The sequence below is a fragment of the Melozone crissalis genome, unplaced genomic scaffold (assembly GCF_028551555.1).
Source record: "Melozone crissalis strain CALT ecotype California unplaced genomic scaffold, PUWL_Pcris_2 ptg000045l_1, whole genome shotgun sequence".
Lineage (NCBI taxonomy): Eukaryota > Metazoa > Chordata > Aves > Passeriformes > Passerellidae > Melozone > Melozone crissalis.
Window position 1 is genome coordinate 31,220,304 of NW_026535823.1, and position 17,430 is coordinate 31,237,733.

General features: G+C 46.4%; 1 protein-coding gene across 1 annotated transcript in view; it reads left to right on the forward strand.

Annotated features, from left to right (window-relative positions):
- Positions 1–101: 101 nt before the first annotated feature.
- ROR1 (receptor tyrosine kinase like orphan receptor 1) overlaps positions 102–17,430 on the forward strand; it is a 153,068-nt gene continuing 135,739 nt past the window's right edge. The window contains exon 1 of the mRNA XM_054285725.1: positions 102–204. Coding sequence (XP_054141700.1) covers positions 102–204 — 103 coding nt within the window. The remainder of the gene's footprint in view (positions 205–17,430) is intronic.

Below are 17,430 nucleotides of genomic sequence, written 5' to 3' on the forward strand. Positions count from 1 at the left end.
CCCCGCCCGCGTCGCCTTCCCCGCCCGCCCGCCCGCCGGCACAGCGCGGGACGGAGGAGCGGCGGCCCCGCGGTGGATGCGGGAGCAGCGCCGGCTCAGGAATGCAGCAGCCGGGCGGCGCGGACGGGAGCCTCCCGCTGCTGCTGCCGCTGCTGCTGCTGCTGCGAGCGGGGAGCCGCGCCGAGCCCGGGGACGCCACGCAAGGTAAGGGGGACGGGACAGGGCGGGCGGCGGTCCCGGCCGGGATGAGGGAGAGCGGCCGAGCCTGCACCGAGGGGAGCCCCGCTGCCCCCGCGCCGCCTCCCGTTAACCAGCGCGGGGTTTTATGCTCGGTCCGTGTTTAATTGCTTCGTAAAAAAAGCTCTTTGCAAGTGTTGGGGCCGGTGAGCGTTCCCAGCGTAAGCACTGCCAGGCGGTCCCGCTTTGCGGTCCGTGATTGATGGTGCCCGAGGTGTGTTACCGCACTGGCGACTCGGCCCTTGGAGCCGCTCTCAGTGCCTGTTTCGCTATCCCACCCCCCTTGTACCCCTCAAAGATGTTTGTTTATTTATTTATCTGTTTATTTATTTGCAACCAAAAGAAAGCGTCTCCGTTTTGCTTTTAGCGAGTGATATTCATCCCGCGATCTTTCTGCTTTATCTGACTCCAGCTTTTTTGCCAGGGATTTATGTCTAAAACATAGCGTAGCCCAGGCATAAAGGGACCTTGGAGCTGGGAAAGCTGGAATTGGAAAAAGACTGATTCCTTCAGGCCAAGGCAGTAAAAAGTGAGCAGTGTTTTTGGACGCCTGCATGAGAATTTCTCTGAGAGTTGGATGTACGTGAGCTCCGGCTCCTCCAGAGCGGTTTGTGGTGGGCGCTTCAATCCCAGCCCACTCGGAGCAGTGCTGCTTGATAATATGCCTGCATTTAATAGTTAAAGAAGTGAAAAAAGTGAACGCTAAAGAGCGAAAGTTGGTGGAAAAAGCTAAAATTGTAAATACTGTGGGATAGCTGCCTTTAAAATGTGCTTGTAGCTAGCAGATAAAAGTCTCTTGTATCCCTGAGCCTGGGTTGGTGCCGCTGTCCCTGAGGATGCTGTTCCCGGCACTGAGAGAGGGAGTGGATCTCCTAGAATGACTTCCCCATGTCCCGGGAGCTTCGTGGCGCACATTCAATGGCTGGATGAGCTTGGGGTGGGAATTCTTCATGACATCTCAATGGGAAAATTTTCAAAAGTCGTTTTCTAGTGTCTCCAGGGAGTGCTGTCTGTGCTTAACAAATGGCTGTATTTTTTAAAGGGGCAAAAAAGGCTATTTCCCCCCTGGTTTTTCAGATGGTTTCAAATCTTTAGGGCAATGCAAGTTGTTGTTTTATTGTTTTTTTTTTCATGTTTCAAAGAGCCTGGAAGGGAAAAATAAAACCTCATTAGCATAAAGCAACTGATCACATTGGGTCTGAAATTGAACCATTTCAAATTTTCTGTGCATTCTGCTAGGAAGTACCTATCAGAGAATGAATTCACCTGTATGTGAATATATTAATATTGTCATTATTAGTCCTTATATATTAATGTAGTCATTACAGCACAGCTCATGTAGTACTTAAACCAAGAAGGGTTTCAGCTTAATATAAAAGTGTTTTTTTATAGTGAGAACAATAATTCACTGGAATTAGCACCCCAGGGATGTGGTGGAATCCTCGTGGCTGGAGGTTTCCAAGATGAGAGTGGATAATCTCCCTTTCCCACAAAAGGCTGGACCAGGTGATCCTTCCAGTTCCCTTCCAGCCTGGACTGTGATCTGTGATTATGTACAGTTACTCTCCACACTAAAGTATTTCCTGTATTTTGAATAATATCTTTGGCAAATGCTTACAGCGTGGATGCATGGGCAGATCAAGTGATTTATTTAATTTTTTATAGATAGACATCTATTACATGTTCAACCACATACTAGGTTTTGTGGAAGAACAAGGGAACCTGAACATCCAACACCAATTAAAAAAACCAAACAAAGAAAAAGCCTGTTCTAAAATGTTTTACAGGTTTCTTTAAGGTGACTGTGGTGGTTGGGTAAATAGAATTTGCTCTATCAGAAACCCAGCCCTGATGGAATCTTCAGTCCCCACCCTTTAACCCTGACACGTTCAGAAGGAGAATGTGGACCACTGTCTCCTGCTGCTGCCTTTCTGTCCATGACCTTTCCTTGCAGGGAGCAAAACAACCCCAAAAGCTTTGTCCATTCACTGCCTTTAGGGTGCTCAGGGGCTGGCCCGAGCGTTCCAGATAAAAGCACCGAGTTAATGTCAATTTAAGGAGCAGCACCTCTCCAGCCTGGATGTTTTCTGCAGCATGTAGCTCTGGATATTCCCAGTTCAGCTCCATTATTGTTCTTCCAGATCGTGGAACTTTGTGAGGAGTCACAATGAAAGACGTGTGAGTAACAGAAAAACATTTTAAAAGCTTGGAGTAAACCCACAGATCTCCAGATTGTGTTTCAGATTGTAGGGGTGCTGCTGATTTCTTTGAAAGTTGTGAGATAAAGCTGCACAGCTCTTGATTAGTCCCTGTGGTTAATTGTTCCATCCCTGGGTCACAGGCTGCTGCTTCAGCCTATCCAGGAATGAGTTTAAAAACAAACAAAATGCTTTTGTTGCCTTAAGCCTCTAAGAGGATGAGGGTAGATGTCACTGTTTGGGGTTGCAGCCTTGTATTTCATGACAAAAGTGGCTTGAAGTAGCAGCAAATTATCTTCAGGACATCGTTCCTTTGTTTCCATAATTAACTTCTACTGAAACTGCTGTGTTAATTACGTCCTCGCCGGGATTTAAAGCGTTGCAAATGAGAGTTAGGCAGGGGAGTATTTTAAAGCTTGTGCATGGATTTAAGTAGGCAAAGAGAGCAGGAAAAAAGAGTTTCCCTGAGGTGTGACACTGGATCCTGCTCTTTAGAAACAGATGTAGGAATCCAGCGGTCTGCTGGGACTCCAAAGAGCACCTCAGAGCTGAAAACTCTTTTAAAAAATCTCTAACTAAACGCAGCTGCTTTACACACAGCGATTGTCTTGCGAGCCAGGAGCATGTAGAACGTTAACTCAGACAAAAGAAGAAGTGTAAACCTTTCCTTCCCCAAGCCCTGGAAACAAAAACCCAAAAAACCCCTCAGTCATCCTCAGCTGCAGATTGGATGTGTGAAATGCTGTGTCTCCAGAAGCAGGAATTGTTTGTCCGGGGTGTTTGCTGCTGCCTGGTGTGCTCTCACCTTGGGTGGGTATCCCGGCTCCTGCCAGGGGAAATCACAGCTGGCACAGCTGGAGCAGGGGTGGAGCTCTCACACCCAGCCTGCATCTGACACACTCCTCCCTGGCCAGGTACTTAAACCAGTAGCAAATCCAGTTATTTTGCTGTTAAAGTGCTGCCTTTGATCCAGGTTCCTGCTTTTAAAAATCAGCAAACCCCGTGCTGTGTCTTGAAATCAGCTCCCCAAAGCTGAGCATGCAGAAATTCTGGGTTTGCCCCAGCCCCAAAGAGCTGAATAATGAAGTGAATTTGCAGGGCTTTTCTTGTTTCTTTTTCATTGTCATCAAGGAGATATTGAAAGTCAACGAATCTGCACATGTATAAATGGAACAGCAGTGCAATGAGTAAATGAGAGCAGTTGTCAATGATTCTTTGTAAATAACAACAAAATGCTGGTGTTAGCTGAAGGATGCTTCTGTGGGGGTGGTGATTGCACTTTTGCATCCTTTATGACGAAGTGCTTTAAAATTCCTGGAATTCTACATTTGGTGTAAAGTTTCATTTGGTCAGGTGCTGCAGAGGAAGTTACAGATTCTTGGATGTTTTTTTTTTCCTGTCTGTTTACAAGCAGAGTCACTGCTGTCCTTGCCAGGAGTGTGGCATGTGAGAGCCTTGGACATGTTTAATGTCATTTAATTGGGCTGGAACAACAGGAGAGCCGGGGGGGCTACACTGTGAAGTTTGCCAAGGTGGAAAAACTGAATAATTTCACCTTAAATATAGATCTATATTATACTAGTGTGTGATGTGATGATAAAGCTCTAAATATTGCTATTATTTCATAGTAAAGTTCTTTGAAGTCCTCCAGGGAATATAATGTAAAAGAAAAGAACTTGCCTATATTTGGACTCTAATGCAGTGCAATATTGAAAATGGTGCTCTGCCAAAGTCAGGCAGCTTGGGGAAAAAAAGTAGCCTGAGAAAGGAACCCTTTGGTGAGGAAAGCAATAAGCTCAGCCTGCTTCCATGCCAGCATCCCAGCGTGAGGGAGACTGCTTTCCAGGATCCCCTCCTCAAGTGCAGACACTCAGTGCCACTGTTCCAAGTAAATCTGCAGGGCAGGAGATGAAAGGAAGAGGTTGTGGAAAGAATGCCATGGTTCGTGTAGGTGGGATGGACGTGGATTTGGAGGATGATTGTCAGGTAGGATTCCTGAAAAAATGGTGCAGAGTGGTCACCAAGAGGAGCAGAAGGCACAGCAGTGCCACGGGGCAGGGACTGCCAGGATGAATGGGCTGTGGGGCCAGGGCTGTGTGTGCAGAGCTGCCCTTTCCCTGCTGGTTCACCCCATGGAGCTCACACCCAGGGCAGGAGCAGGACAAGGCTCAGGTCGGGGCTGCTTTGCTGCTTCACCGAGTTCTGTGGGGTTTTGGGGCTTGATATCCTGACAAACCCCTCTGGAGAGCTGAATGGGGCCTGGTTGATCAGAGAGGGTAAAGGCCAGCACAGAAGGGTCCTGCAGGACATGTCCTGGGTCATGGTGTTGGTGGGGCTGGCTGCTGTGTCCCTCTTGGCTGCAATGTGCCAGTTTGGGGGTGCTGGTCCAGGCCTGGCTTAACCCAGCTGAGATTTTCTGTTCTCTTTGCTCTTGTTACCAGCGGCTCTGGGAAATGGCTGAGGCTGTCAGGGGAGGTTTGGGCTGGGTATCAGGAAAAAGGCTCTTCCTAAATACCCAGAGGGTATTTAGGCACCACACAGGCTCCCAGGGAATGGGCACAGCCCCAGGGCTGCCAGAGCTCCAGGAGTGTTTGGACATTTGGACAATGCTCTCAGGGACAGGGTGGGATTGTTGGGGTGTCTGTGCAGGGCCAGCAGCTGGACTGGATGGACCTTTGGGGTCCCTTCCAGCTCAGGATTCTGCGATTCTGTGATGTCACATTGGAGACAGGAATCCTGGGTGTATTTATCATGCCCTGGGAATGTTGAAGGCAAAGAAAATCTGTCTGCTTTTTGTGTCAGAGAAAGCTAAAAAAAAATAACAACCAAGGCAAGTCCCTGTGTGTACAGGCAGCCACTGTCCCCAGGAGCTGGAGCAGAAGTGCTGGGGACTTTGTGCAGATGTTCCATGGTCTCTGTAAGCCCTGAGCTGTGCAGAGATGTGCTTTCACTCACTCTCAGATATCTGGGACTAGATTTAAGTTAGGACTTTGCCATCCCAGTACGCACTGGGAAAGTTTCATAACTGGGTGAGTTCTTGAGAAAAGTTCCTGCAGGCTCTGGGGGAAGCCTGCATTTTATTAAAAGCTCTCTTTCAAGCTGCTCAGGTCATATGCTGAAACTGATAGGGCACAAGGGCTTCCTGTGACCTTCTGCTCCCTCCCTCCCAGGGCTGTCCCCCTGTCCCGTTCCCAGATGCTCTGTCTGTCTGCAGCACAGCCCTGAACATCTGCTCCAGGCAGATCCAGGAAGGAGCTGGAGTGGTGGGGCTGGGAGCTGGAGCAGCAGCAGCCATGGGAAATGCAGAGATCAGAGATAAGCCAGGGAAAAATGCTTTGTAACCTCCTCACACGTTCCCTCCAGAGGCTGGGAATGGAGCAGGGGATGCTTCTCCTACCCTGGGAACTCGAGGCTGCCTCTGGAAGGATGTGCTCTTCCACAGCCACAGTGTGGGTGCTCCTCTGCAGAGCTGCTCTGGTGGCTCAGTCCCCCCTGAAGATGCTGAGCTGAACTTTAAAGCATGGAGAGTGTGAATGTAATGAGGCTGTGGCTGCTCCATACAGAACACCATGGCTGCTCCTGCAGAGCAGGAACACGTGCTGGACAAGGAGGGATTGGGATATGGGTGGCCTTAATTTCAAAATTCTTGAGGGCCTTTAGCTGTAACCATGTTGCCATCTGCTCCTGTGGAACATGTAAGGTGTAGAGGGGGTTTGTTCTCTCTCTGAATTCAGCTTCAGCCATTCTATCCTCAAAGATAAGAGTGACTGTGACCACCCAGAAGTTTCTAGAAGTCATAAGCTTGGTCAGACAATAAAAACATAAAATCAGTGTTAGAAGTAACACTAGACCTGGTTTTCCTCAAGTGAGGTTCTCTTTGCAGAACCTCTGCCAAGCTTTCTCCTCATGGAGAGGAATGATGCTGTTGTACAGGGCTGTACAATATCTGCTCATGGAGAGGGATGATGCTGTTGTACAGGGCTGTACAATATCTCTGCAATGGAGAGGGATGATGCTGTTGTACAGGGTTGTACAATATCTCTGCTCGTGGAGAGGGATGATGCTGTTGTACAGGGCTGTACAATATCTCTGCTCGTGGAGAGGGATGATGCTGTTGTGCAGGGTTGTACAATATCTCTGCTCGTGGAGAGGGATGATGCTGTTGTGCAGGGTTGTACAATATCTCTGCTCGTGGAGAGGGATGATGCTGTTGTACAGGGCTGTACAATATCTCTGCTCGTGGAGAGGGATGATGCTGTTGTGCAGGGTTGTACAATATCTCTGCTCGTGGAGAGGGATGATGCTGTTGTACAGGGTTGTACAATATCTGCTCATGGAGAGGGATGATGCTGTTGTACAGGGCTGTACAATATCTGCTCATGGAGAGGGATGATGCTGTTGTACAGGGTTGTACAATATCTCTGCTCGTGGAGAGGGATGATGCTGTTGTACAGGGTTGTACAATATCTGCTCATGGAGAGGGATGATGCTGTTGTACAGGGCTGTACAATATCTGTGCTCATGGAGAGGGATGATGCTGTTGTACAGGGCTGTACAATATCTCTGCAATGGAGAGGGATGATGCTGTTGTACAGGGCTGTACAATATCTGCTCATGGAGAAGGATGATCCTGTTGTGCAGGGTTGTACAATATCTCTGCAATGGAGAGGGATGATCCTGTTGTGCAGGGTTGTACAATATCTCTGCTCATGGAGAGGGATGATCCTGTTGTGCAGGGTTGTACAATATCTCTGCTCATGGAGAGGGATGATCCTGTTGTGCAGGGTTGTACAATATCTCTGCAATGGAGAGGGATGATCCTGTTGTGCAGGGTTGTACAATATCTCTGCTCATGGAGAGGGATGATCCTGTTGTGCAGGGTTGTACAATATCTCTGCAATGGAGAGGGATGATCCTGTTGTGCAGGGTTGTACAATATCTCTGCTCATGGAGAGGGATGATCCTGCTGTACAGGGAACATCTCACCTGTGGCACTCTGTGCAGCTAATGTGCATCTGAGCCCTGTGCAGGCTGCACTGTATTTACAACAGCTCTTGCCTCTCCCAGTTTTTCCTCTAAGGGGTCAGTTATCATGGGTGAGCATCTCCTCTGCAAAATGAACTTGGCTGCCAATGAAAGGAAGTGTCTTTATAATTGTTTTGTTTACTCTGAAGTCCTTGATGTGCTGTATAAGTAACAAGCGTTCTGCGCGTTTTCATTTTCAATTCTTTTTTGTGTATGCTAATTATTCATTCCATATGTTTGGGTTTTTCTTTACAAAACACATTATCTCTCTGTGCATTTAATGAAAATCTGCAGCACGATGGAGACATCTCTTTTCCTCCAGAACGTGCTGAGTGGAGAGAGCACCACGTTGAGCTCTGCTTTCAGTGAGTTTCACCTACAGTGACAAGAGGTCATTTAATTCCCAGCTGATTGTCAGGAAGATGGATTTATATCATTAAATGCCTTCAGGAGGCCAGGGAAGAGCTCGTGGTGCACCTTTGCTTCTGCCTGCTGGCATCTCTGAGGCTGAAACACTTCATGCTCACCAGAGGATGTTTCTGAACCGAGGGCCCCTGACTTTTACATTCACTTTTCTTGGCAGCCTGACAGAGCCCGAGTCTGGCAACCTTTGCAAGTGAGATGCAACAAGCCTCGCTCATTTCTGCTATTGCTCTGTCACTGTGTTTTTAATTTACTGTAATTCAATAACTGACACAATGCTGCAGTAAATAAATGGGCTGTGAACATTCTCATAGACCTTGGGCGTCCAGCTCAGGGCAAGATTTAGCTTTTAATTAACACTGTCCATGAGATTTATTGTTAAAATTGCATCCTTTTAAAGAAGTCAATCTGAAGTTGATTAAGAGATGAATAATTGAAACCTGCTGTGGGATAACAGAATGCATTCTAGTGGATGCAGCAGTGGAGTACCATTGGAGCTCCAAACCCCTTTTCTCCCAAGTTTTGAGTAATTCTCATATCCTGGATGTTGTCATTATCTTCTCTGTGCAGGATTTGTTGCTCTGTGTTGAAAAAAAAAAAAAGGTATTCTTTAATATATTAAGAAGAGCATGATTTTACCTGTGTATAAACTGCATTCTTAGCACAGCAAAGAGCTTTAGGAAGGCCTTGGGACACCCTGGTAAAAACCCTTACAGAGTTTTTGCTCCTTTCACTCCCCTCTGCTACACAAATTCTCCAAAAAAGAGGCCCAGGCAAGGGAAGAAGCTGCAAAGGCATCCTCTCACTGAAGGGGAATCTTATTAGCAAAATTATATTTCATCAGGGATTAAAAGAAAATACTGACCTGATTTTCTTGTGTTCTATAGGGAGAGATAGTATCTGATTTGCCCCTTTCCTTTGGAGAGCCTGTTTGTAGGATGTGATTTATGTTCTTGCATTCTGTTTGTGATTGATCTTTCTTTAAATCCTAATGAGTATTTCTGACCCCTAAGCAGCAGTAAAATATCCACAAACTTGAGAGTATTTTATGTGCAGAATTTAGACAATTTTCTCTTAAAATCTGTTGTCTCTTACTTTTCCCAGCAGCAAATGTGGTCCTGATGTGAGAAGTGTGTGCCCAACCCCTCTCATTTCAGGCTGAAAACCTCCAGGGAATGTCAATATCAATATTTTGTTGGTTGAGCTGTTCAGGGTGAGACAAATTAGGTTGGGCATTGGGTGAACTGGGCCGTTCCTTCCTTCCTGAACTGGTTTCACTGGGGAGCCACATTTGGCACTGATCACACTTTGAACATTTCTGTAGGTCCTAATGGTTCTGGGGAGGTTCTTTGATCTGTCTTGAAAACTTCAAAAGTTGAGAGTTGGTACTGGGGGAAAGAGGAAAAGGTTGTCTTGGTGTTGATAGCAGGACAGTGAATTTTCAGGGAATTCATGCAATAAAGAAGGAGAGACCACCTGCAAACTGACAGCTTTTCCTTGCCATGAGGCTTTTGGTAGGGTAACAATATCTCATGGTGGAAGAGACTGCTGTAAGCAGGGCACCTTTATGTGGATTTTTGGGAATCTGAACATTTAAGGTTGCTCTGTTGAGTTTATGGTTGTGTTTGGTTCCCTCATCCAAGAGAGGAGGCTCAGTCCTGTTCAGTTCTCTCACCCAATGTCATTCTGGGCTTGGAGCTCTGAAGCACTGGGGGAATTTTTTGGTCTTATGTTTATTGTTGAGTACCTCTAGTACAGCCAACTTTAAAAATCCGTGGTTAGCTCTAAGAGCAATCCCCTTTTCAGAAAGCTTTGACAGAATGCAGCAGCAAAGTCTTAACAGGAGTTTTCTGTGCCAGTAAATGAGTGAAGCTGTGGCCTCAGGCAGCACAGCCCAGGCAGCAGGGTCACAGCAGGGACAGCAGTGCTGGCACTGCCTCTGCTTTGGGACAGTCAGGGTTCAGGCTCCTGCACAGGTCTGTACATCAGGTGCTGTTTATTTTGTTGTCAGCTCTGCAGAAATCCCCTACCCAAAGCCTGTAATTGTCGGATGTTCTGTTATCCCGTTCCTGCTGCCAGGTATTATCTCCTGAGATTATCAAGGGTAACTTCACCTGGACTAATTGCAATAACTGCCAGGGCCTGAGGGCAGGAGGTCTGTCTCAGCAGTGCAAGGGGGATTAGGTGTGTGTATATCCCATGTAATTTGCTGAGAGGTATCTATGTACAGAGCTGTCAGGAGAACTGTAAAATCATTTGAAATGTTGCAAGGGATGGATGTGTGGTGATGGGAGGCTCAACTTCCTTCAGCTTTTGTTGCTTTATCCCACTGAAGTGAATTTTATAGGCTTTTTTCTGCCCTTCCTGTATTAAGCTGGTGTCAGGCTCCTTGAGGAGGCACTTATGTTCTTGAAGGATTATTGTGCTAATTTAGCTTTCATTTCATCAGGTATCAAGGCTTGATTTTATCCTGCTGTTTGTTGCTCTGTTCTTGCTGGGAATTACTGACACCAGAGATGTTGGGGATTACACTGAAGATGACTGAGGTGCAGCAGGGAAATGGTTTTTGATCTCTGCCTGCTTTGCTGTCTTAAAGATCCTAAAGATCCTAAAGATCCTGGTTATGGCTGAGTCACTGAGCAGTGCTGATTATTCAGTCAATCTGAGCAGCAGAGCCTGACAGATTTTCTGCCAGGATCCTTTAGAGGATGCATGTCATGAATCTTTTAGTAACTTCAGTGGGCAGTTGCTCTCAGCCAGCTGAAATATTTCCTGTGTAAAGGAAGACAGACAGATTTTCCACGTGAAAGTCACGATGTGCCCACCCCTGGTGTGGGATGTTATTGCCTTAAAGGAGCTCCAAAGAATGAACTCAGGCCTGCTAATGATGGCACTTGTCACCAGTACACAAACAAAGTACACTGAACATTTATTCTGATATATTTCTCTTATTTTTAGACTGAAATCCACTTTTTTTTCTCCTTTGCTGCTTTGTTTCCAGACACACTTCAAACGTGGAGTGTCCTGGAGTATTTTGTCCTGAAAAACAGAGAAGTGCAGTTCCTCTCAGGGACTTTGTTGGACTCAAAGTACACATGGTGCTTAAAGGAATGGGAGAAATATTTTGTACTGCTACAACTCCTGAATGTTCCCAGCATCTGTGGTATCCAAATGGACCATCCTAAACTGGGATGGTTTTTGCCCTGTGGGGTTTTTGCCCTGTGGGGTTTTTGCCCTGTGGGGTTTTTGTCCTGTGGGGTTTTTGTCCTGTGGGGTTTTTGTCCTATGGGTTTTTGTCCACTGGGATGGTTTTTGTCCTGTGGGTTTTTTGTCCACTGGGATGGTTTTTGTCCTGTGGGGTTTTGCCCACTGGGATGATTTTTGTCCTGTGGGTTTTTGTCATTGGGTTTTTGTCCACTGGGATGGTTTTTGTCCTGTGGGATGATTTTTGTCCTGTGGGTTTCTGTCCTATGGGTTTTTGTCCACTGGGATGGTTTTTGTCCTATGGGTCTTTGCCCACTGGGATGGTTTTTCTCCTGTGGGTTTTTTGTCCACTGGGATGGTTTTTGTCCTGTGGGGTTTTGCCCACTGGGATGATTTTTATTCTGTGGGGTTTTGCCCACTGGGATGCTTTTTGTCCTGTGGGTTTTTGTCATTGGGTTTTTGTCCACTGGGATGGTTTTTGTCCTGTGGGATGATTTTTGTCCTGTGGGTTTCTGTCCTATGGGTTTTTGTCCACTGGGATGGTTTTTGTCCTATGGGTCTTTGCCCACTGGGATGGTTTTATCCTGTGGGTTTTTGCCCACTGGGATGGTTTTTATCCTGTGGGGTTTTGCCCACTGGGATGGTTTTTATTCTGTGGGGTTTTGCCCACTGGGATGCTTTTTGTCCTGTGGGTTTTTGTCATTGGGTTTTTGTCCACTGGGATGGTTTTTGTCCACTGGGATGGTTTTTGTCCTGTGGGGTTTTGCCCACTGGGATGGTTTTTGTCCAATGGGATGGTTTTTGTCCTGTGGGTTTTTGTCCACTGGGATGGTTTTTGTCCAATGGGATGGTTTTTGTCCTGTGGGTTTTTGTCCACTGGGATGGTTTTTGTCCAATGGGATGCTTTTTGTCCTGTAGGTTTTTGTCATTGGGTTTTTGCCCACTGAGATGGTTTTTGTCCTGTGGGTTTTTGTCCTGTGGTTTTTTGTCCACTGGGATGGTTTTTGTCCAATGGGATGGTTTTTGTCCTGTGGGTTTTTGCCCACTGAGATGGTTTTTGTCCTGTGGGTTTTTGTCCTGTGCGGTTTTGCCCACTGGGATGGTTTTAGTCCCCGGGTTGTGCTTTTCCCTTTCCCAAGCTGGGCAATGCCCTGTGCAGAGGTGTGAAACTGGAATCCTGGGGATCAGTCCTGGGGCAGGATGCAGTGTTCCCCTGGCTTCCTGCTCCACATGCCAGGGCAGCAGGGATGGTTTGATCTGGGTGGGATGTGCTGAAAGCTGAGTGTCCCTTCAGCTCTGGGGGCACACAGGGCTGCTCTGCCAGGGCTGCCCCAGGGAGGGACAGACCAGGAAAAACCCTGCTCAGGGGGGGATTGGATTTCTCCAAACAAAATATTATCCCAAAATATTCACGGGGTTCAAATGAGCAGCCAAATGCAAATGGTTGCACTTTTTGTTCCATAGATGTTCTCATGCTCTCTAGCAACCCTAAGGATAATATCCCAATTTTTCCTCCAGAAATGTGCACAAAAGGTATCTCATTTGGCTACTAATAAATCAGTTAAATCCTAATGAAAACACACTGTTTCTGTGAGGGATATTTCTCAGACTGAACGTGGAACTCGAAATAATTTCCAAATTTTAACTCCATTTGTGTGTCAGGAGAACATTTGCAGTACTTGGTGAAAGCTGCTGCAACCTGAGACAGTATTTGTTCTTGGAACCTATATTTAATAATTTCTTGTGCAGTTCAAGGAGAGCAATACCTCTCTGAACAAGAACTTTTCACATTTTGGAGGAATATGAAGATAAAAAAGGAAATGTTTAACGCTGTGCTTTTAAATTTTGACTGGGAAGCAACTCCAGTTTCAGTCTCTTACGTGGCTTTTTTGGCTTTTATTACTTTTTCATCACTGCACAGAGTTATGAAATGAGTGATTTTTGTATATGTAGAGAAAGGATTTTATAATCTTCAGGATTTTTCCGTTATGCTGAATTTATCAAACATTTGTTCAGATGAAGTGAAAGGGGAGGCAGCTTCAAGTGTCTCCTTCCTGTAGCACAGAGCTTGATCCTTTCTGAGTTCTGCAGAATTTCCCAGTCTGAGCCAAACTAGGAAACATTTCAGATACTTTGTGCTCATTCATCTTTGATGTTTGGGATCTGGGACTTGGGTGATTTATTTTGGCCACCAGCCCAGGTGGAAATGTGCTGGAAAAGGGGTGCACCTGGCAGGGCAGGGTCTGGCAGCCCTTTCCTGGCCTGCACCAGCACTTTCTGCCCTGGGCCACTTTTAATCCAAGTTATTGCTGGGGCTCCCAGCTCAGTCCTGGGTCCTGGGATGTCTGAGGATGCAGGAGGATCACCTCTGCACTAAATATTTGGAAATTCGCTTTTACTGCCTGCTTGGCTTGGTGGATTTTTAATTTTTTTGTTATTTTCTTGCGTTTTAGTGACAAGCTTGCCCTCTGTGGGAGCGAGCTGGTGGAGCTTTGGAGGGGGAACGTTGTGCACTGAATTTGGGATTTGCTGTGCCTTTGTGCACTGAATTTGGGATTTGCTGTGCCTGTGGTGAAAGGCTGGCTCAGGAATGCTGGGCTTTGAGGGCACATCCCACAGAGCAGCTGCTTTTCCATTCCTGGGGAGCAGCAGGGCCCACTCGGGACTGCGCCTCTGAGCTGCTCTGCTGGATCATTGCCATTGGCAATTCAGGGTCCTGGGGGTTGTTTGGGTTTCTGTGGATTCTTGTGTCAGCCAAGAACTGCTTCCATGTTTTCTATTAGCATCTCTCTCATCTGGGGAATGTGCTTTGCTTAATTGGATCTTTAAAGCCACAGGAAGATATTTTGACCAAACCTGTTCCTCCTTGCACTCCAGTAAATTCAGAATAAATGCATCCTGTACCCAACCCTGGTAATGAATTGTTCGAGAGTCCGTGATAAATGCTCCATCACATACTTTGCATGCATTTTATTTTTTTAAAAATCACTTTAAATGCATTTTTGTACAGATGGAGCAGTTAGAGGTTTACCTGAAGCCCCTGATGTGGTGTTAGAGATGTGCTGCAGCTCACATGATGAGGAGCAGAGAACACAAGCCATGAAGTGCTGCAGCAGTGCCAGCTCCTCAGTTGGTTTGTGTTTATAAGCAGATGCTTCTTCTTTAATCTGGGCGGAGAGAGATTGGTGCATTCTCCACAGAGGGGCTGATTTACCAAGAGATGCAATCAATTTGTTTCCAGGCACAGACATGTCTGGGCTAATACAACACAGGCACACCAATACCAATGCAGTTTTTAATGCTTTCTTCTTATTTTCCATTTTTTACTGACTAGGGTTATTAAAATTTTTTTTAAAAATCCATCTGTACCACTTTAATTTTCAGGGGAGAAGGTCCTGGGGAGCAGGGTTACAGATGTTCACATGCCCAGACCTTGTAGGGGTATTAAGAAATAAAAAATCTGTAATATTATTTGCCATGGCAGCTGCAATGATTGACCAGTTTTTTCTTTCAGAAACTTTGTTTATATTAGAAGCTTTATATCTCAAATAAAATTAGTTTTATGTGAAGGGGAACTACACTGGCGATGATTTTGTTTAGGAAATAATGTCAACACCCCAAAGGATTTCTGGTCTTTGATTTTTCCAGTGTCCAATGGAAGCCCTGGGTAGGGGCTGAATAATGTCTGCTTCTGACTCCTGTTGCAGCACACAGAGAATGTCTTGACAGCTTCCAAACCAATAATATCTTACTTATGTTTCAATATATGAATAACAGCCCAGGCTTTCCAGAGATTAACTTGCTGTTGGGCAGTTCTGTAACATGCTGCAGCCAGATGAATGGAAACCCTTCAGCCTTTGGAAGAGCAGGAATATTTCCCTTTTCTAAATGTGTGCTGCACAGGGATGTGCAGGCACATTGTTCCACTAAGCCACACTTGTGTTCTTTTAATTAGGAGGTGCAGTTAGCAGAGCACATGATACCCCTTCCTCCTCATGCTGTTTCTTTCCTCTTTTCTAATCTCTGCTCTCCAGTGTGGTTTTTCTTCTTCACGGTCCTTGGGAGTCTTGTTTTTCCAAAGGGATCCCCTGCTGACTGTGCTGAGGTCTGTTAAAGCAGTTTCTTCAGCTCTGCTTTGAAGAAAGCTGTTCCCTTTGATTGCTGGAATGATTCCTGTGCTGTCTGTGGGTGCCTTTGTGGGGCAGGGATGGGGAGGAGGCCCGAGAGCTGCTGCTGCTTCTCTGTCCCTCATCCCTGGGGTGTCCTTGGGGTCCCGGGGCTGTGACAGTGACAGCAAGGAGAGGCTGCTCTGGGCCAGGCTGGAAAAGGGCACTGCTGCAGATCCTCTGCTGCTTCCCAGCAGGCAAATCCTGTGGCAGGGCCTGGCGTTTGATCAGCCACAGCCAGAAGTGAGAACTCCTCCTGCTGATCTTCCTCCCCAGGCAGCGGCTGTGGGGAGGGAAAACTCCTCCAGCTGTTACCTCCTCTGGAGCTGTTCACTTAATCATTTGTTGAGAGTATTTAATTTTTTTTGTTTAAGAGGTTATTGATTTATTGAAATGGCTGACTGGTTTTCTGTGATAACTTTGGAGTGGTAGGTGGTGGTGTGGTTTCTATCAAAAACTTCTATCTTTGCTCCCCTCTGAGACAACACATCTCTCTCATCCTGGGATGGGCTTTTTACTATGAAGGGATGGAGGTGCTTGTTTTGTCGATTTCCCCTTTCCTCCCTTGTTTCATTGATTTCCCCTTTCCTACGTTGTTCTGCTGATTTCCCCTTCCCCATCATCTCCCTTTGCCTCACTTTGCCTTTTTTCACTTTGCCAGTGCATGGTGCTGATTTACTCTTGTCTGGAGGAGATCTTTGAAAATAGCAGGTCTCCTTTGCATGTAGTATCTGCTGGTTCCTAGATGGCTGTGGTGGCAGAATCTCAGTGCTCACTCAAAGTGGGGACATCTGTGTTTGTTCAAGGAACACCAGGGGATGCAGCGGATGGGAAAGAGATGGAGTTTGCTGAGGCACCAGGAACTGGCAGGATAACTCAAAGAAAGTGTTCAATAACAATCCCTGCTCAAGGCCCCGGTCCAGCAGAGCACTTACCCCTAGGCTGGGACTGTAAACAGAGCAGAGGTTTAGGCAGGCCCAGCTCTGTGTTTAAAGTTAGATCCCGCCTGAGTGCCTTCCTGGAGCAGCGCCTGAGGGACTGAGGCTTGGGCTTGTTTTCGTTTACACCGGTGGGGCTTGAGAGTGAGACCTGGCTGCTGCTCAGTGCTGGGCTGGGCACCCAGGAGCTCACTGAGCCTTTTTAGGGCTCTGCCTCTGCTGCCTTTTCCTGGCCTGTGTTCCTGCTCCAAGCCCAATGGCTTCTGCAGAATGGCAGTCTGAAAGATGCAAATCACTGCATGCCAGGGCAGTGCTGCCACTGGTCATGTTTTCCAAGGGCCTCAACCCAGCCTGGGTCGTGGAAGAGTAGAAGGAGAAGGAGCAAAAAAGCAGTGATGCAGAGGTGTCTCTCTATTTCACTGGCATTAAATACACGCACAACTTTATGTACATACACACAAAACTCGAGGTGAGGCTTGAAAATACAAACATAGATAATCTCTTCTTATGACTCTTCCATCCATTTTAGAAGAGTTTCTTAAGGAAATGGGATTTTTTTCAAGCAATTCTTTCCATATGACTTTGATTAGCGGGAGGAACTTTCTTAGTGGGTTGATTCCACAAACTCTTTCTTTTGCAAGTTGTCTTTACTCCAGAGGGCTGAGTGCTGGCTCCAGGGAAATCAATCTGCCCTTCAGGGAATGACTCTGCTGCAGGTTTGCCATGGACTCACAACAATCCAACTGAAGCTGGATAATCACGTTCACCCACCTGTGTAACGCAGGTTCAGATCCTTGAATGAAAGGCCCTACTGTGCAGAAATACAAAATACAAGGTGGCACTATGGGGCAGAGGGGGCACTCTGTACCTGCAGCTTCAGACTATTTACAGTGAATGTGGGGAAATTTCATTAATGAAAAGGTGTAGCTGGTTTGCATTTGTGGGGTGCAAAGGATTCATATTAAAGAAAAACAAAGAAATAATATTAGAGAACAACACTACAGTCATCACTTATCTTAGTTTTGGCAAAAATGTGAAAGATGGTTTTCTGATCATATAAGTGTGGAAATTCTACTGCTGCTGTTCCTGCAGTATTATATTCAATATAGATATTGAATATTCTGCCTGCCTCTACTCTCCTGGATTGTGTGTGTCTGTGTGATTTCTGACTGTCAGCAGCAGGGAGATGAAGGGGAGGTAGCAGAGGAAAAGGTTTCAACAGTTGGATGATGAAGGGGA